The sequence below is a fragment of the Meriones unguiculatus genome, chromosome 17 (genome assembly GCF_030254825.1).
Source record: "Meriones unguiculatus strain TT.TT164.6M chromosome 17, Bangor_MerUng_6.1, whole genome shotgun sequence".
In the NCBI taxonomy this organism is placed as follows: Eukaryota; Metazoa; Chordata; class Mammalia; order Rodentia; family Muridae; genus Meriones; species Meriones unguiculatus.
Window position 1 is genome coordinate 17,975,433 of NC_083364.1, and position 19,406 is coordinate 17,994,838.

The 19,406-nt window shown below is 63.3% G+C and overlaps 1 protein-coding gene and 1 long non-coding RNA gene across 5 annotated transcripts in view; one reads left to right on the plus strand and one right to left on the minus strand.

Moving 5' to 3' along the window:
- Positions 1-19,406, minus strand: part of Nfic (nuclear factor I C) — a 59,770-nt gene that overhangs the window by 19,787 nt on the left and 20,577 nt on the right. For 2 of the 4 annotated variants that reach the window (XM_021636830.2, XM_021636828.2), the window contains exons 1-2: positions 10,085-10,229; positions 3,571-4,102 (exon numbers count right to left, since the gene is read on the minus strand). In XM_021636830.2, coding sequence (XP_021492505.1) covers positions 3,571-4,102; positions 10,085-10,114 — 562 coding nt within the window. In that variant the 5' untranslated portion in view covers positions 10,115-10,229. Of the gene's footprint in view, positions 1-3,570; positions 4,103-10,084; positions 10,230-13,334; positions 13,567-19,406 lie in introns of those variants that run through there. The other 2 variants (XM_021636829.2, XM_060371169.1) reach the window with 2 other exon arrangements.
- Positions 13,679-18,252, plus strand: LOC132648770 (uncharacterized). Its single transcript, XR_009587179.1, has 2 exons — positions 13,679-16,548; positions 16,781-18,252. It is a non-coding gene; the product is annotated as an uncharacterized LOC132648770 (long non-coding RNA).

The following is a 19,406-nucleotide window of genomic DNA, read 5'->3' on the forward strand; positions in this document are numbered from 1 at the left end:
CTGCCCCCCACAGTGAGACACCACAGGGCATGTGTGGCCGTGGATCCTCCTAAGCCATGGCGGGATGAAGAGCTGACTGTGGGCCTGCTAGCTTCAAGGGTGCACACAGTGTGGTATTTGGGGGCGCTGAGTCTCACTCCGTAGCCCCGGCCTGAAGTCTCGGTGCCATGGGGACCGGCGGGTTGTGCCTTGATGGACTTTGTTTCCCCCGGAGTTTCAATATGTTCCCTAGGCTCTCGGCTGAGGTGTCACAGCTCAGCCGATGGCAAGAAGTGGGGGACCCGTCCCCTCGGGGAGGGACACACTGGACCACGGTGGCTGTTGTGGCCTTGTCAAAGGAGGAGCCCTGCTTACAATCCCCCACAGAGGAGCTGCCTGGGGTCGAGGTCAAGGGAGGAGCCCTCTGCTAGAGCACCCCAGGGAGGAGATGGGTAGGGGCGTGGTCGGAGTGGACCCCTCCCATAACCCCCAGTGAGGAGCTGCCTGGGGGCGTGGTCGAGGGAGGAGCCCCGCCCAGTCCTCCCAGTGAGGGGCTGGGGGCGTGGCCAGGGGTCGAGCCCCGCCTAGAATCCCCCTCGAAGAAGGGGTGAATCCTTCCTGGCCCCAAGCCCGCCTCCCGCCATCTCAGCGCCCCAGCGCCCCTCTCCTGGCACCCGCGCCCACACTGCCGCTCTGTGTCCTGCCGTGGCCGCCATCCTGTCCCTGTGGCCATTGGCGGGAAGCGAGTCCGGCCATGACGAGCACATGGACACCATCTGGGCTGGCAGCTGCCGGCCTGGGCGGGCCTGGCACCCCTCCCCCCCTGGCATGGCGCCCGCCCGCGCTTCGGGTTCGCAGGCTGCCAGCGGGGGGCAGGGCGGGCTGGGCGGGCTGGCAGCGCCTCTCCTGTGGCCCAGCTTTCCCAGACTCCTTCCAGAAGGCAGGGCCAGCCAGGAGCCCGACACCACTCCTCCCGCGCTGGCCCCCACCCACAACTCTCCGCGTCCCAGGGCTCCCTGCAGGCTCCCTCTCTAGGGCTCTGGGCTCCTGCGACCCCAGGACGTTTGCCCTAGCTGACTTCTTCCTGGGCTCCCTGCTCCCCCCGCTTCTTCTTTTGAGACAAGGTCAGCTTTGAAGTCAGCATGTAGCCGATGCTGGCCCTGAACTCCCCAGTGCTGCCATGACCACAGGCGGTACTTGTGTGGGGACTGAGCCCAGGGGGGCCAGCCCCAGACCCTCACTAATGTAAACTGTTGCCACGTCAGACCCCCAACACTGACCCTGCGCCCCCCAAGCTCTGCCGCCCTCGTGTTAGGGGAGCCTGGAAACCCATGCGGCAGGAGGGCCAGGCGGGGGGGATGGGGGGGGGAGGCTGTCTCTCCGGAACTCACAGGGAAGCACAGGTGGGCGGGCTGACCTCTCCACCACGGCAGGTGCCAGGAGGGGGAGGGGAGGCGGTGGTGGCCCTGGCAAGGCCTTGGCTCTCCCTTGGCTGTGACAACCCAGGCAGCTCTCCTCTTTGACCCTCTGTCACACTGGCTTCTGCGCTGCAGGCCGCTGCCCAGACTCCAGGAGAGTGGCTGGGGATGGGCACGGTGGCTCAGGTCTCTGGTCCCAGCACAGGGGAGTTGAGGCAGGCAGCCAGAGCTGGCCTACAGGGCAACCTAAGGCCTCCAAACACTGTCTGACAAAATGGAGATGGAAACTGGGGTTTTGGAGCATGTTCAGGAGTTTTGCTTGGGGGAAAAGCATTCTGGGAAATGGAACACAGTGGGCAAAGGCTGAAGCCTGTCACTGATGGTGGCCATCCCTCTGCTGCTGTGTTTTGTTGTTCTCTTTCTTTCTTTCTTTCTTTCTTTCTTTCTTTCTTTCTTTCTTTCTTTCTTTTCTTTCTTTCTCCTTCCTTCCTTCCTTCCTTCCTTCCTTCCTTCCTTCCTTCCTTCTTTCTTTTTTCTTTCTTTCTTTCTTATTCCAGGCAACTTTCAGGGTGCCTATCTGTGAGCCTCCTACGTCACAGATAAGGATATGGGGCACAGAGAAGGAGACGGACATGCCTGGACCACACAGCCTGCTGGCACCAAGGCTGTGGGATGCCAACCTAGCCTACCTTGGCTCTCCCCAGCTTCCAGGGGACGCAGGTGGCTGAGGAGGGTGAGCCGTGGGAAGATGTCTCCCGCCCACCGCTGGGCAGAGGAGGGTGGGGGAGGGGAGACAAGGGGAAATTGTGCTGACACAGCAGAAAGCGCCTTTGAAATTTTTATCAGCTCAGCTCCAAGGAGGCGGGGGAGAGCCCGGGACCTGAATGCCGAGGAGCCTGGACCCCCAGCCCTCCCCTGCCCGCGTCATTGCGCCTCAGCAGCCTCTGACCCACACAGCTGGGGGCTGACGGGAGGTAGGGGAGGGACTGGGCGGAGGCTGAGGTCAATGGCAGCCAGACTCAAGGTCAGTGCTGGGGGAGGCCCTGGCCAGCGCCACACGGGTGGGCGGGGCTGGAAACTGAGGCACAGGGAAGACAGGGATCCACTGAACCTACCCAGCCAGGGCCAGCCCCCCCCCAGGCCCAGGGCTGTCCTCTCTGCCACGCAGATGGGTTCTCTCCCCGTGACCCACGTTGGCGCCCCGGAAAAGTCCCCAGTGGATACTGGGGACCCTGGTGGCTTCCAAAGCGGACCCTCAGACGGAGCACGGACCTCTGGCAACCTCACAGCCAAGCCTCTGCCTGGCGCATCCTGCCGGCCCACGCCGGGATGGTCCTAGCACGGGCCTCACCTCCCCCTACTCCAACTTGGGGTGCCCCAACTCGGATAGAGAGGGAGGTGGGTAGGGACTGACACGGCCCTGCCCACAAGTAAGGCCCCATCTCCTGGCCTCTGTCCACACACCTCCAGCAACATCACAAAGTAGACACGAGTGGCCACGCCCCTTCTGGCCACGCCCACTCCCCAGTTCCAAGTCAGTCCCTTATCAGGGTCTAGGGCACAGACTGCTCCCCCTGCCTAGATCTGTGGACACTATGCCCACCACCCTGTGCTCCCCAGGAGCTACTGGGTCCCATCAGGTGGAGGCTGGACCTTTAATGGCCGCTCCTTCCTCTGGCTCCACATTCTCCCAGGCCTGATGGGGTCTTGCTCACTTGGAGGCAGGACAGGTCTACACAGATGCTGGTCCCTGATGGACCGACCCCGACTACAGCCCTGACTGTGCCTCCCAGTGAGGCTTTTCTGCTGGCCCAAGACCCTGCACCCCCAAGGCCCTGCCCCAGTCCATGGCCCCACCCCTGCCCTTGTCCATGGCTCAGCTCCTGACTATAGCCATGACCACCATTACTAGGTCCCTGACAATGATCCTAAGCCCCACCATGCCCCCTGACCACGGTCTCCCCTTGACCCCGCCCCTGGCCATCTGACCCTGACCATGGCCCAACACTGACTGATCACGGCCCCACCCCTGGCCACGGACATCGCACAGGTCCTGACCACGAGCTTGCCATCGGCGGTGATAACTGTTTCTGACCAGGACCCCGTTTGCGACCCTTTCCCTGTCCACAGCACCACCACCACCACCACCCGCGCGGCCCCCGCCCACACTCACCGCGCTCGCGCACGAAGTAAGCCAGGTAGAGGTCCAGCTCCTTGACGGCCACGCCGATGTGGTGGGGCTGCACACACAGGACGGGGTGCGCGCAGGCGGCCGCCTTCACCAGCCGCTCGCCGTCCGTGCTCTCCAGCGGGATGCCCTTGAACAGGATGACCATGACCAGGTCCAGGCGCCACACCTTGTCGGCCTGGCGCAGGCAGTCGATGCGCCTCATCTTGCCCTTCTGGTCAGGGTTGGACAGCACGCAGCCCGGGGCCTTCTTGCCGGTCACGGCCAGCACGAAGTCCTCGCGGCACTCGGGCCGGATGTCCTTGCGCAGCTTGGCCAGCAGCCGCGAGGCCCACTTCTGCTTCACCTCGGCCTTCTCGCCCAGCAGCTCGTCCTTCACCGCGCGCTCCTCGTCCTTGGACATGCGCTTCTCGTGCTTCTTGAAGTACTTGCGCTTGCGCGCCTGCAGGTTGAACCATGTGTAGGCGAAGGCGCGCACGTGCGGCAGCAGCGCCTCGATGAACGGGTGGAACTCATCCTGCGGAGAGGCGAAGACACTCAGGCTCGGCACACAGGTGGGGAAGCTGGGGCCCCGGGGAACGCAGGCCCACCGCCCACGTGGAGAAACCGAGGCCCGGTGACCGCAGACACGCTGCCCGGGCGAGGAAAGTGAGGCCCCGACCGTCCTACCAGAGATGGGGAGATGAAGCCCTGGACAGCCCACAGGAGACGACACTGCGAGCTGGGGACCTTGGGGGATACCCATGTCCCCGATGGGGAAACTGAGGCTCCGAGATCGGGAGCGGTCCCAAGCCAAGGCTCCCCACACTCAGCATGTCCTTTCAGGATGGGAGCCTGAGCGCAGCAAAGCAAGACCTCCCAACACGCGCTGGTCACACCTTACCCTGGGCTCAGGGAAAAGCGGCAGCACAGCTGACCGACAATAAAGCTTTACTGACAGAACAGAGCGGGATACAGGATGCCTGCATCAGCCCCTCATGGCAGCTGCCTCCTGCGGTCCAGTTATGGGGTACCCAACTGCAGAAGGCAGGGCCAAGAAAACAGTGGTGCTCAAAGCATGTGGGGGGCCACAGGCCTGAGTGTGTCCCCGTGGAGACAGCCGGGGGGGGAGCTCTCAGGCTCCCCCTGGGACCGGCCTGGGGTGTCCTTCCCTATACGGGAGTGGGGAGGGGCATCCTGAGACCACCAGGACCTGACTCTCAGCCACAAAGTGAGAAGAATTGAAGGGAAAATCAAGTCCTGTCCCTGTCCCTGGGGGTGGGGCGGGGGCCGTGGGGAGTCAGGACAGGAGTCAGGCATCCCTACGGTGGACAGGGAGTACCTCTAGAGCTCTATCACCTGCGGCATGATGGGGAAACTGAGGCTAAGGCCAGGCAGAGGTCTGCTCAAGGTCCCACAGGTCCTCAAAGGGACAGCCGACAGGCCGCTGGCCTGTGGGGGGCGTCTCCTCCGGACCCCCCCGGATCACCTGCCAGGCCCTTCAGCACCAGCCCACTCTGGGCTCTAATGTCCTGGCACCCCAGGGCCAGGACACCAAATGTCACCTATTACCAAACCTCTGAAAATAGCTGGTGAGCCCGAGGAGGCCAGGCCGGGCCACCCCATCCCCAGGCCAGTGTCCTCTGAGGTGTGAGTCACTGGAACAGCTGTGGCCTGGCCTGGACCTGGGGGGGGGCTCCCACCCTTCCCCCACACTGGCTGCTGAAGCTGGGGAGGAGCTGGGGAGCTCGGGCTGTCTTGGGGGAGCAGCAGCGGGCTCTTCCTGGGTCTGACGTGAGACCAGAGACAGCAGGAACCTGCCCAGCATCACAGAGCCCTCCGCCAGGCTGGGTTAACAGCGTGATGGCGGGTCACTGGCCCAAAGGATGATGTGGGGGCCAGGAAGGGCGGGGCGGTGGCATCCCGGGGTCCTGTCTCTACAGTCACTCTAAGTGCATTTGCCCTCTGAGCCCCACTTGTCATTGCTCCCTAGGTCATGCCCCCTCAGGGAGGCCATGGTTGGTGGACACCCACATCACTGTCACTGGTGGCCCCAGCTGGCCAGGAAAGTAAACACCAAGTAACCGGGTCACAGACCTGCTGGCCATGCTCCCTGTCCTCTCCTGCTCAGGCAGGCCCTCTCTGTCCCATAGTTCCACGAGGGCCTCTCGGGCACTGACAAAGGAGAGGGTCAAGACTGGCCAGGGGCTGATAACCCTCCTGAACTCCTACGCGCCCCTAGATGACCCGCCCCTGTGTCCCCTCCTTCACGCAGCCTTCTCAAGCCTTCTCCAGCCAATGACCTTCACTGGCAGAGGCCTCATGGACACTGTGGGAGGGGCTGGTAAGCAGGCCTTTCCTGAGGTTGGGCCTCTGGCCTGGTACCCCCACCCCCCCCGCCTCCCCACCCCGTTCTCTGGATGTGGAGGTCCAGGGCCGTCAGCTGCACTCCCCGAACCCAGGCTCCCTTACAAACCCAACTGCAGTTCTGAGAATCTGCTGGTGTCCCCCCCCAAACTCTGAGGGGTCCTTCAAACCCCAGCCCCTTCCCCATGTGGCTGGTGAGGGGTCTGGTGCCTACAGGAACTTTCTAGGAGTGAGAGCACTAGCCTAGGATGGTGACAGGTGCCCACGTCCCCCAGCGCTCGGGGGCTGGCACCTGTGGCGAGGAACCCTTCCCCCAGCCAGGCAGGGGCTTCCTTCGCTGAGCGCTCACGTCTGCCAGCCTGATGCAGACAGGGAGGGTACACCCCCACACTCCCACAACCCCCTGTGGAGCCTTCACTGTGGCCTTGGTCACAGATACTCTTTTTGTATAATTTTATTGATTTATTTATTTATTTATTTATTTATTTATTGCGACAGGGTCACAATCTCATGATAATGCCCCTGCCTCAGATTCCCGAGCCCTAAAGTCACAGGTGTACCTGCACCACCATGTTGGGTGGATCTTTTTTGTTTTTCAAGACAGGGTTTCTCTGTGGAGCCCTGGCTGCCCTGGACTCACTTTGTAGACCAGGCTGGCCTCGAACTCCCAAATGAGTGCTGGGATTAAAGGCAGGCGCCACCACTGCCCTGCAGCCTGGCGAATCTTTTGTTCTATTTGTCTCCTTCCAAGTCACCCTGAACTACATACCCCAGCAGCAGCCAGGAGCTGGTCAGACTAGAGATCAGGGCAGGAGATGGGGTTGGGTGAGGTGACTGTGTGCATCAGGACCTGAGTTCAAATCCCGACCTCCTGTCAAAGTCTCAGAACAAGACAGACCCCCACTAAGGAGACACCTGTGGAGGACCTCTGACCTCCTGTGTGCCCACATGTTTGGGGGTCACCACTGTCCCCTATCACCCCCCCTCATGTCTGCTTCACTTCAGCAACAGGATGAGGGGAAGCTGGGAAATGCCTGTGGGCTAACAGGCCACGGCAGCAGCATTTTTTAGGCACCTACTGTATACCTAGCTCTGGACCATGGGTGTGGCATCTAGGGGTGTCGGAGGGGCACAAACCCTGTCTCCCAGTTCTGTGTGACCCGCTGAGTGCTTACGGACCACCTACTGTGCTCTGCATACTCTATCTAGGGTGTGAGGAAGAACCCCCCAGGAGCCGAGGCTGTCACTGCCATTCCAGGTTAAAGTGAAGGGCTCCCATTTCCAAAAACCCGGGCTACCTGGGGAGGGTGGGCGGGCATGGCCGGGCGGTGGGGGGCTGCACAGAGGCCTGAAGGAGGGGACAGGAAGGAGGCGGGAGGCGCCTGTGTCTGGTGCAGGGCGCCGCTCCGCAGGCAGGAAGAGCCGGAGAGGGAGCAGAGGCCAGAACGCTGACTCGCCAGAATCCAGCGCCCTGATTTACAGGCCTCAGCCGAGGCAGAGGCACCTTCTCCGCAGCGAGGAGGGGGGTGGAGGGGACGGGGACCGGGCTCCTGTCACTGCGAGTCCGCTCGAGGATTCCCGGAGGGCTGAGCCAATGCTGTGGTGCTCCGAGCCAGTTCTTACCCTCTCTGATACCCCTGCCCCCCCAAGAAACCTTAAAAGTCAGGTGCCCTGTGCTGCCTCAGTTTCCCCTCTACCAGGATGGCAGCAGACAGAGGTGAAGCCATGAGAAGGAATGAATGGAGGAGGGAGGTGGCCTCAGCCCAGGCCCAGGGAATCCTCAACCTCAGCCAACAGGGATTTGGCCCCAAACCCGGAATAACTAACGTGGGGCGGGAGGGCGGGAAGAGGAGGGAGGGAGAGACGGAGGGAGGAGAAAGGGAGGGGGAGGGAAGCCTCAGCTCGGGGATTCATGGAAGTAATGGCCGCTTCCTCCTGAGAGTAAAAGTGAGAAGGGGCCTGAGTCACCGCCCAGAGTGACAGCCGGGACAGGGGACCCACGGGGCTCCCAGAACCCTCCCGGGGCACCTGGTGGCCTTAGCATGGGCACTGACATCAGGGCCAACCCCTCCCCGGGCCAGGCTCCCAGTAGGATCTGGTAGGATCACCAAAGGAGTTATTTCAGGCTGAACCCTGGCTGTAAAATTAGCTGATTTGGGAGGGATGGGTGAGGAGAGACAGACAGACAGACAGACAGAGAGGTCAAGGCACACAGCATAAGCACATGGGGGCAGGGCCAGGAGCGTGGGGCCTCAGCGCTGCTGCTGGGGTCCTTCCGAGCCCCCACAGTTGAGGCTCCAGCCCAGCCTGGGCTGGCGAGGAGCCGGAGGGACTGCAGCTGGGGCTCAGGGGGACTCCGGAGCTCCCGGGCAACCCCAGGGCGGGAGAGCGGTGAGTGGGCTCTCGCAGGTGTGGGAGGGGACCCCAACCCGAGCTCCCCTCGACTTGCTCTGCCTCTGCCCCCTCCGCTCTCAGTCTGCTGCCCTGGGCTTTGCTCCCTGTCCTCCCTCGCCAGGCCGACCCACATCCGCCTGTGGGGGAAACTGAGGCCAAGGCCACACAGCAAGTTCCCTGGAAGGAAGCCAGCACCGGGGTCGCCCCCACCCACAGCTCCCAGCAGCAACCTAGGCGAAGGCTGGACTGTGGCAGGCCAGGACGGGGAATTCCACGTGCCCAGGCCTCCCTCCAGCCGGCCACGTCTGCCGCAGAGCTTGCGGCTGCCCAGCATCACTCAGCACAGACCCTCAGGGTCCGGGCAGCCGAGTGATGCCTTTCCTGGGCTGTGGGGGGCCCCTTCCCCAAATCTGGCTTTAAATAGAAACTGAGGCCTGCACTCTTCCAAGGTCAGCAGGGAACCCTGGGTAGGGCAAGCTGGGGTTCCTACGGAAGGGGAGCCTCCCCCTGGGGACAGAGAACCTCGTTTCTTGCCAAGCTAAAGGGGGCTGGCACTCCCCCATCTTGCCCCTGAGACCTTCCACCTGGACCTTCCCTAACAAAAACAACTGCACCCCTCACAAAGTTCTCCTCAGGACATCTGACAATTGCAAGACCCCAGCATCGCACTTAACAGTTTGGAGACCACTGTCTGTCTCCGGGGAAACTGAGGCAAGAAAGAGTCTCACACACACACACAAATCTCAGGAGGGCTGTGGAGTTGGAAAAGAAAGGCTCAGGCTCCTAGGGGCCCAGAGACGTGGGGGGGGGTTCCTTACAGGGGGACCCCCAGCGGGATGGCTGCCCCCCTCCCACGCTCCCTCAGATGCTGGAGCCCAGCCAGGGGAGAGCGGCAGGGCAGGTGCTGGGCTGGCCAGTTAGTCCGCAGCCTGCAGTGTCCACCAGTCCCCTGCCTCCGCACCACCTCCTCCTCCTCCTGCTCCTCCTCCTCCTCCACCTCCTCCTCCAGCCCTGGCCTCTGCTCCTCCCGCCAGCCGCCTGGCAGCGCCTGCTCGGCTCAATAATTCAAGAATCAATGCGGAGCTGGGGGGGAGCTGAGCCGGGGAAGGGGGGGGACCGCGATGGACACCAGCAAGGCCGCCCCTCCCCCCCGCGCGCCAACTTCGCGCGCCCCTCCCCCTCCCGCGCACACGTGGGCCTGAAATGAAGAGGGGCACTGCCAGCTGGGGGGGGCGGCCACCTGGGAAAGCGAGGACTTGTGAACAGCCTGGGGGTCCCGGTCCCTCACAGCCAGGGAGACCCACGGGGCAGCAGGGAACCCCAAGATCGGCCCCGCGGGCGGGCGGGGGCTTCCTACGGGCACCCACTCGGCTTCTCCATCTGGAGGGGACCTCATGCTTCCTGGGGGCAAAGGATGAAGGCTGTGGGGGGGAAGGCCAGCCCGCTCCCCCACATCCAGCCAAGACGGGTGGGATGAGAGTCCCCAAAACAGCCGATTCAGATCAAAGTAGGGGTTCAGAATGCGGGGTTCCGAGTGTGCAACCAGGCTTAAAGACGATGGGATCCCCTATCTCAAGAGCTGCCCGCACCCCAGATCCATGCCAGGAACACCCTGGCCTGGAAAGGGGTGGGTAGGGAGGACGCGCGCGCCTTTTTTTTTCCCACCCCCGCTGCGGAGGGGAGGTTCCAGTCTGCAAAAATGCGGTTCCAGGTGGAGCCGCGGTGCGGGCCGGGGCCGGGCCGGGCGCGGGGTGCGTACCTGGGTCAGGCAGAGCGGGGAGGAATACATCCCGGGGCGCTGGCACCGGAGGCGCAGAGGCCGAGCGGCCGCCGAACTTACTGAGTCATTTTTGCAGCCGCCTCCCGCTCCTCCCTCCGCCGTCCTCCCCGCCCCGCGCCGCCTCCCGCCCGCCCGCCCCCGCTCTCTCCCCGCCGCCTGCATCCAACTTTCAAAGAAATCGCCGACAGCAAACAAACAAACAAACAAACAAACAAGCAAACAAGCCATGGCCCTCGGACTCCTGCGTCCCCTCCCCCCCAGATATGTGCGTCTGCGCTCGGGGCATGAGGACGCGGCAACCTGGGACAGGAGGAGCTGGGGCTCGGCCCCTAGCTGCCCCCACACCCCACCTGGGTCTCTGCGGCACCCCATTCCCCCTCTACCTGCCAACCCCACCTGTGCCAGTCAGGGGGAGGGGGAGGCTTTCCTTGAGATGGCCAGCAAGTAGCCCAGCAGCAGTTGGGAGGGTCTCTGCAGGACCCCAAGCCAGGCCAGGCTCTGGCACTACTAAAGGGCTGAGTGGGGTGACGGAGGGGCATGGGTCTCCAAGCTTAGCTCAGTGTCCAGGCTGCCTATTTCATATACGGGGAAACTGAGGCACACACACACCTCACTCCAACTAACTCCACATTTCTTTTCTGTCTTTCTTTCTTTCTTTTTGAACTATAATTACTTTTGAGACAGGGTCTCAAGTAGCCCAGGCTGGCCTTGAACTTACTATGTAGCTGAAGATGACCTTGATCACCTGACCCTGCCGCCTCAGCCCCCTGGGAGGACAGGTGTGCTGGCCTTGCACAGCTGGAGGTCGCCTTTTTGAAGGAGGCATTTGCTGCCAGCCCCCAGCCCCTTGCCCCCCGCCCCCGCCAGTGTCCGCGGATTCCTACAAGCCTGGGACATTTCAGTCATTTCTCTCCTGGGGTCACGCCAGGGAAGCCAAGGCTCCGAGGAGACCACTGGGTCACCCGGTCCACGGCCACACCTCCGGAGGAGACTGACACTAGGGCAGCCAACATGAGGCGCGCCCACCGACAGCAGCCAAAACACCAGGCAGAGCTGAGGTTCTGTCCTGGGACGCCATGGCCCATGGCAGGGATGCCAGGCGGAGGATCCCAAGCCCAAGGCCAGCCTGGGCTACACAAGCCCACCTTGACCACACTAGGGGCTGCACACAGTAGGTTCAATACAGGAACAATGGGGTGCGGCTCTGCCCCAGCCAACAAACAGCGTAGTCCCTCGGAACCTCAGTTTCCCCCGTGGGTCTCTAAGCAGGCACCTGCCCTGAGGGACAGTGCGCCAAGGGCAGGAGGCTCAGGCAGACGCTAGACTAGTACCTCGGTGGGACAGAAACGTTAGGGTGCTGAAGGGACAGCTCAGTGGTCACAGCACCAGCTGCTCCTGCAGAGGGCGGGGTTCAGTTCCCAGCACCCACAGGTTGGCTCACAACCACCTGTGCCTGCAGCTCCTGGGACCCGACGCCCCTTCTGGCCTCCGCCTCGCGTGGCGCACACGGACACGTGTGCCCGGCATAGTAGCACAGGGCTTTAATCCCGGCACTCCGGTAGCAGAGGCAGGTGGATCTCTGCGGGTTCTAGGCTAGCCTGGTCTACACAGTGAGTTGTAAAATCAGATCAAATCAAGTCATTTTGCTGTTGTTCCTCCCACGGGCGAGTCTGGGATCGTCCCTAACACAACTTCAGGAAGGGAGGGGAGGTGACCCCCAGCACAAACCTCCACACCAACCGAGACGCACCATCACGACGGGAGACAACCCGTGCAAAGGCCTCAGGAGGGGACAAGCTGAAATGGTGTACCGCCAGGAAAGGGGGGCTGACCCCTGACCTGCCCCATCCGGGCAGGGAACCCGCTCAGAAACCAATACCGCAGCACTGCGGGGGTTCGGGATAAGCGTCTCCGGCTCTGTGGGTTCAAGCCGCGCCACACTGGCAGTGACAGCTCACACCTGTCCCCGGGGCAGTCTGCCGTGCTGGGGACCCAGGCCAGGGAACCCTTTTTTTGTGTGTTGGTTTTTGGGAGCCAGGGTCACAGGTAGCCCGGACTAGCCCTGAATTCCTGATGCAACGCTGTGCAGGCGGGCTGCTTTATAAGCGACTGCGTGGCTGGGCTGCGGAGCTGCGGTCGGGGGGCCGAGCGGAGACCCCTCGGACAACGAGGGTGACGGGCGTGACCACGACTATGGAGCTTCCTGTAGCGGTACCTGCTCCTCTGGGGCAGAACCCACCCCTTCAGCAAGCTGGCCCGGTGGCCACGCCCCCAGCCCCTCACTGGGGATTCCAGGTGGGGCTCCGCCCCCAGCCACGCCCCCAGCCCACCCCCCAAAAAACAAACTTTGGAGAAGGGACTGGAGTTCTCCAGTGGTTCGGTCTGTGACCCCACTGCAGTTCTCGGGTGTCACCACCGAGGGAGCCAGCCGACCGGGCCGGGTGGTGGTGACAGGCCGGGGTGTCGGAAGGGGGCCCTCCTCATGTCGCAGAGGAGAGACTGAGGCTCTGGGGAGGACTCCGAGGTGTGGAGAGGGAAAGGCAGGGTGTCCCCTGGGGCCGGCGCAGGCCGCGCTGCGGAGGGCGCTGAGCCACAGGCCCAGGACGCCGCGTCCCCGCCCGCCCACCGCACGGCGGGGGGATGGGGCGGCGGCCCCCGCGCTCCCCTTCCCCGAACACCCCGTAAGGGGGCGGGAGGACGGGGAGAGGCCGGCAGGCGCCGGCGGCCCAGCCGAGCCGTGTTTGGGAAACGAGCCGGCGTGGCGCGGGGACCCCCCTCCCGAGCAGCGGGCTCCGCGGCGGGCCCGGTGCGGGCGTCCTCCCGCGCACGCGCACCCCGCGCGCTTGGGCCCCGGCCGCAGCCCGGCGAGCGCGGCCCCGGGGGCGCGGCCGGCGGCGTGGGCGGGGCGAGCGCGCGCAGCGGCCATTTTCCGCTAGGCTGCGCGCGCCGCCGAGTCCCGGACGCGGGTGGGCTGGGGAGCGGGGGGCCGGGGGCGGCGGGGGGGCACGCGCGTCCCGCCCCGCGCGCCCCGCGGGCCGCACCGGGGTCCCCGCGGCGCCCGGGCCCGGCCCCGCCCCCGGGGAAGGAGGGAGGGAGGAGAGAGGGAGGAGGGACCGCAGCCCTGCGCCCTCCCCGCGTCTCCCAGAAACCGCAGCGCCCCCCCCGACCCCACGCGCGGCGCCCCGGGAGGGTCCCCCCGCGCGGAGTGGGAGCGGGGGCGGAGACGTACCATGGCGTCGGGCGGCGAGGCGACGGCCGGCGGGGAGGCGCGTGGGGAGGCGCGCGGGGAGCCGCCCGCCCCGCCCGCCGACCCTCCCCCGGCCCGCCCCCCGCCGCCTCTCCCCGCGCGCCCGGCGCCCCGGCCGCTCCTCGGCTGCGGACCGAGGCTGCCGCCGCTCCGGCGTCCGCCGCCGCATCCCCCGGCCGCGAGGCCGCCTCCCGCGGGCGCGCGCGCGCTCGGGCGCTGTCGCGGCGCGGACACGCGTGCGGGCGGCCCCGGGTCGCGCACGGCGCGGCGCGCCCGGCGGGAGCCCCCGGGCTGCTGGGGGGGTCGGCGCTGCGGGGCTGGCAGGTGCCACGCACCCCTCTGGGGGTCTCCGCGGCCCCCGGGGCGCCCACCCCGCCCCCTCCGGGCTCCACGGCGGTGGGCAGCGGGAGGACGGCCCGGGAGGGCTCCCAGACGCACAGGCCCGGGGCCGCCCGCCACCCCCTCGCCTCACCCCCAGGCCCTCTCCGCTAATCGGGAGCCCCGCGCTCAATGATGGGGGCCAGGCAGGAGGTGGGCCAGCCCAAACCAGCCCTGGCGAGGTGCTCAGGCTCTGTGTCAAAAAACAAAACAAAACAAAAAAACAAAACAAAAAAAGGAGCTGAGTGCGGTGGCGCACGCCTGTGATCCCAGCACTCGGGAGGCAGAGGCAGGCGGATCTCTGTGAGTTCCAAGCCAGCCTGGGCTACAAAGCGAGTCCAGGACAGCCAGGGCCGCACAGAAAAATAATTAGAGAAGAGAGAGCACGCGCTGGGGCTGCGGTCAGGTTGGAGTCTTAATTTCCCAGGTGCGGCGGCCGCACCAGGTCTTTCTAATCCGATCATTTAGTCCTGCAAACGCTTTCTTGAACCTACCTTTATAGGCGGGGAAACTGAGGCTCAACGGTGGTGACTTCAGGGCAGCCTGGGCTACACAGAGAGAGCCTTCTGCAAACCGCAGAACGAGCTGGGGTGCGGCGGGAGCGGGGGTTGGGATCACAGCCGGGTCACGCGTTAGCGCCAAGGTCAGCTAGATTTGGGTCTGCACAGCAGGGCATGGGTGCCACTCACTGTCCGGCTGGCACACGCCTGCCATCCTTTACCGCCCCAGGGAGGCTGAGGCAGGACTGCCTTAGGGGTTCAAAGCCAGCCTGGGCTACAGAGAGAGATTCAGGTTCGCTCTGTCTTCATTTCTGATTCTAGAGTGAAGGAACAGAAGCACAGAGAGGGTGGGAGATGGTTCGAGAGTCACCCAGCACAGAACTGCTGAGCTTGGGGCTTGAACTCGGGGTTTGTCAACTCTGAGCTGTAGTGGGTGTGGCCTCGCTGCGGGAGCACCCCACAGCCATGCTCCCACCCTCTCGTTGACTCTGTTTGGGGGACAAGTTCTGATCATATAGTCCAGGCTGGCCCACACTCTGTGTAGCCGAGGCTGACCTTCTGTTACAGAGCCTTCTGCTTGAGTCTGGAGAGTCGGGCGTGGGCCACGGCGTGGACACGTGTGTTTGAGGAGTGAATGTCACGGGTGGGCGCTTGAGCGGTCACCGCCCACGTCCCCCCTCTCCCCATCTACGGCTTCTCAGCCTCAGAGGACCCGAAGTTCTGGGCGCGGGGTGGTGGCGGAGGGGTCCTCAGGGCCTGGGCTGGTGTCTTCACACCCATTTCACAGACCAGGAAACGAGGCCCTGGGAGCAGCCTTCCACGTGGCTGCGAGGAGAGGCCAGGCCCGCGGTGACGCACCAGTCACCCCTGCCGGGGGCCTGGGGTAGGTAGTTGAGGATCATCCTTGGATCATAGCTGGAGGTCAGCCTGGGCTACGTGAGCCCCGGGTTCAAAAGCAAAGAGGTGAGTATGGATATGAACCAGGCGGAGTCTGTCTGTCTGTCTGTCTGTCTGTCCGTCCGGGGCGGGCCTGGGCCTCACAAGTGCGCGGAAGGCCAGCCCCGCCCATAGCCTGTCACCTGGGGGCGGGACCTGGCCCGTCGGGATGGTCTATTGGCTGGAGGTCTTCTAGCCTGGCTTCTGATTAGCCAGGCTGCAGGTCCGCGGCGTCTGATTGGCCGCTGCTGTCGGCTGCCCCTGACGCCGCCGATTCCATCTTTATTCCTGGCGCTGCCCTCACCCGGAGCTGGCTCACCGCTGCTGCCTCTGGGCCTGGCTGAGCGGGAGCCCGGGCGGGCTCAGTGCTCTGCGCTAAGAGGGGCGATCGATCAGTGCGCCCACTCCCCCAGCAACGCTGCCTTCCTTTCTCAGGTAGGGAAACTGAGGCCGGCTGCACACCCGCGCGGCCGCCTGTGGCAGGCAGATCACGCTGGTTCGCACATGGGATACTGGGTAGACCCACGCCCACCGGCGACCAGGAGGCCAGGCCTCCTTGACCTCCTTTGTGAGATCTCCCCCTTTCCAAACATCTGGGAAAGGGGGAGAGGCAAAACCGACTCGAGGAGGACAGCGAGTAGGACTTCCAGCTTCGGGTGTCTGAAGCAGGAGAGGAACTGAGACTGCCTCCTCTCTGCAGCTTTCTCCCCATCTCAGGGACAGCAGCTGAGGCCCAGCGCGGCTTCCCGGCACCGCTGCCCGGCGGGCCTGGCACGCACTGCTGGGCGTGGGCACCGAGCTGCCTGGAACCCGAGAGCTGCCCGCACATGCCAGGGACCCGCGGCGCTCAGCACTGCGAGGAGCTCGGTGTCTCGCCCCGAAGAGGGAAACTGAGGCAGACAGATGCCACGGGGCCGTCGCTCCTCTGGCCTCCGCCCCTGGAGCTCTGCCACCTGAAGGCCACGCTCTGTGCCTCGGTATCCCCGTGTGTAGGTGTGCCTGTCCGGCCATCTGATGGGCCTGGAGGATGACGCAGAGGCCCTGGGCACGGCCCATGCTCTGGCCCATGTTCCGTGCAGGACACTCGCCTAGGGGGTCCACACTGAGGGGAAGACAGACCAGGTGCGCGCACCGGCGTGAGCCACAATGACAGGAAATCCGGGGCTGCCCCGCAGGCCGGAAGCTGGCACTCCGGTTTCCGACACTTGCTGTGGCGAAGGCGATGGTGGGAGCTTGAAGCTCCTGCGGGAACTGAGGATGGTCACAGTGACGTTAAGGCCGCTCCTCTGGGGACTACCCTGCACCAGACGCAGGGGTGAGGGGCAGATGACACCCCATGCTGGACACCCCAAGGCCCAGCTCTGCCAGTGAGTGGCTCTGGGGTAAGAGTCTCAGTTTGTCCAACTGGACGGTGGGAAATACAATCCGTCACCTCTAAAAGAGCAAGGGCCAGATGTAGGCCACGCCCCCAGCCCTTCACTGTGGGATTCTGGGCGGGGCTCCACTCTGACCACGCCCCCAGCCCATCACTGGGAGATTCTAGCCAGGGCTTCGCTTCCGACCACGCCCCCATCCTTTTTCTTTTTTAATTTGAGGCGTTGTGTCTCTTAACAGGCAGCCCTTGAACTCCCAATCTTCCTGTCCCGCAGCTGGGCTGACCAGCCTGGTGTCACTGGGTCCTGTCCATCTCCCGCGGAGCGCGGCTGTGAAGCAGTGAACATCAAGTCCCTCTTCCGGAACTCTGCGGGAGGAGGGGCGCCCTTTGTGCGACAGTCCCGCGCTTCATGTCGCTCCCTATCCTGGTGCGGGTCCTACCACGGGGCAGCTTTTTAGGCCTTTGGGTGGGCCCCCTCCGGGGTGCCGTGTGTCACGCCTGCCTGAGGCTCCCCTCCTCCCAGGCGCCCTACCGTGGGGTGCGGACCAGCGTTCACTCGTCCCGGGGGCGGGCGAATTCTTACCGTGGCTTTTCCATTGGCCTTGTTTGGACAAGCCTGGCATTTGCCACTGAATTGCACGCCTGGCGCATAGGTGGCCTCAGCTGATTGATCACCAGGGACGCAGCTGATACCGGGTAATCACACTTCGTGGATGCTAGACTCAGGACTATCAAACATGCTTCCTCTTTGGGGGGGAAACTGAGGCTCAGATGGCGTCCGAGGCGGCCAGTGCCGGAACAAAGGAGTGGCCAGAGCACCGAGGGTGGCCCGAAGCTCGGTGCCCTCTAGGGGCCTTTAACAAGGTGATTAAAGGGCCGAACCAACAAGGGCAGGGGTGGGTTTCTGCACCGCACAGAGCTTGTCCCAGAGGCTGAGTAGCTTGGGGTTTCCTAGGCAGCGGGAGGGGGCGGCGCACTGGCCTTTCCTCGGCCCGCCCTCCCCAGCCTGCCCTTCCCCAGCCCGCCCTCCCCAGCCCACCCTCCCCCAGCCTGCCCTGGACACTTGTGCAGAAGGCCGCGTCCAGCTGGCCAGGTGCCAGGGCGGAAGGCTGGGCACGGGGGCACGGCGCTCAGGGAACTGCTTCCCCTGGCCCGGAGCTCGCAGGGCCTGCCGGGCCACAGAAGCCTGCGGTCCCGGGAACTGGACTGGCCAGGGCTGCTGTGCGGGTGGTGAGTCCAGAGCCTGGCGTGAGGTAGGCTCCAAGCGGTTGGCACTAACATAGCACAAGCCAGGATCGTGGCTGGGGGTTAGGGACACGATTCTTAGCGAATTCAGCCGCTGCGGGGACAGGCACCCACCCAGGAACCCGTCCTGTTTGAATGAGGCTTCGTTGCAGGAAGGGGTGGGGCGGTGGGGCGGGCGTCAAGGGTCCCCAGTGTGGACTCCAGCAGCGAAGGCTGGCGGCTCTGTCTGAGACCACAGTGCCCGGGGTGTTGGTCACGCACTTCTCTCCTTGTTGCTGCCAAGCGGTACCCCGTGTGTGCGCTGGCAAAGGACAGTGACGGCGCAGCGAACCCTTCCCGGGGCGGTGGGATCATGACCAGTGAGATCTGATGAACAGAAACCGAGGTTCACCAGAGGAGAGCGAATCCCGCTCCCAGATCCTGGACACCCCCTTGATCAATAAAGTTTTATTGGTAAGTGGCCACACCCACTGGTTGTATATACTATCTGTGGATGCCTCCTCTCCGCGAGAGTCCGTGTGAGGGGGCTGGAGAGCTGGCTCAGCACTGTCCGCTCTTCTAGAGGACCCGAGTTCAATTCCTAGCAACTGCATGGGGGCTCACAGCCGTCTATACTGGGATCGGACGCCCTCTTCTGGAGTGTAGGTATGCAAGCAGATAGAGCATTCGTAAAACATATAAATGCACCTTTTTAAAAAACAGCCCATGTGAGGTTATATACATACATATATACATTATACATTACACATATATGTGTATATTTAATGAATATGAGTGGTTTTGTCTACATGGATGTTTGCACTACATGCCTGCAGAGGCCAGGAGAGGGTATTGGATCCTCTGGAAATGGGGTTAAAGATGGTGATGAGCCATCATATGGGCCCTGGGAATCGAACCCAGACCCTTCAGAAGAACAAGTGCTCTAAGCCACAGAGCCATCTCCTTTAAGAGGTTTTTCTTTTGTTTGTTTTTATTTTTGTTTTATTGGGTTTTTTTTGGGGGGGGGGACAGGGTTTCTCTGTGTAGCCTTGGCTGTCCTTGAACTCACTCCGTAGACCAGACTGGCCTCGAACTTGAAGAGCTCTGCCTGCCTCTGCCTCCCATGTACTAGGACTAAAGGCGTGCGCCACCCCTGCCTGGCTAAGAAGGTTTTCTGACACTCAGGAACATGCAGGCCTGGGGAAGAACTGTCATCTCAGTTCTATTTGGGAGGTTGAAGCAGGATGATTACCAATTCCAGATAGCTGGGGCAAACAGAAACAGGACATAAGTGGGGGGAGAGCCTGCCCAGGGTCCCCTCGTGAGGAGCTGGGGATTTGGTTGAGCCTATGGCTAATGTGAGGGAGGACCCAAATTTGTGCTTAGAACTGCAGAAAAGTTAACCCCGATAAAAGCTGTGCATGCATACAATAATGCCACGGGTCACCTGCTTTTCAAATGGATTAAACACTCACGTGAGTCCCCTGTAGTCACCTACAAGTACCTACTGTCTCCCACAGACACTATCAGTCACATAAAACTTCTACAGACACAGATTCTACACACACAGACTCTTACTGAATCTACAGACTCCTACAAACATGCACATACATTTATAAACTACAAACACCTATAAAACAG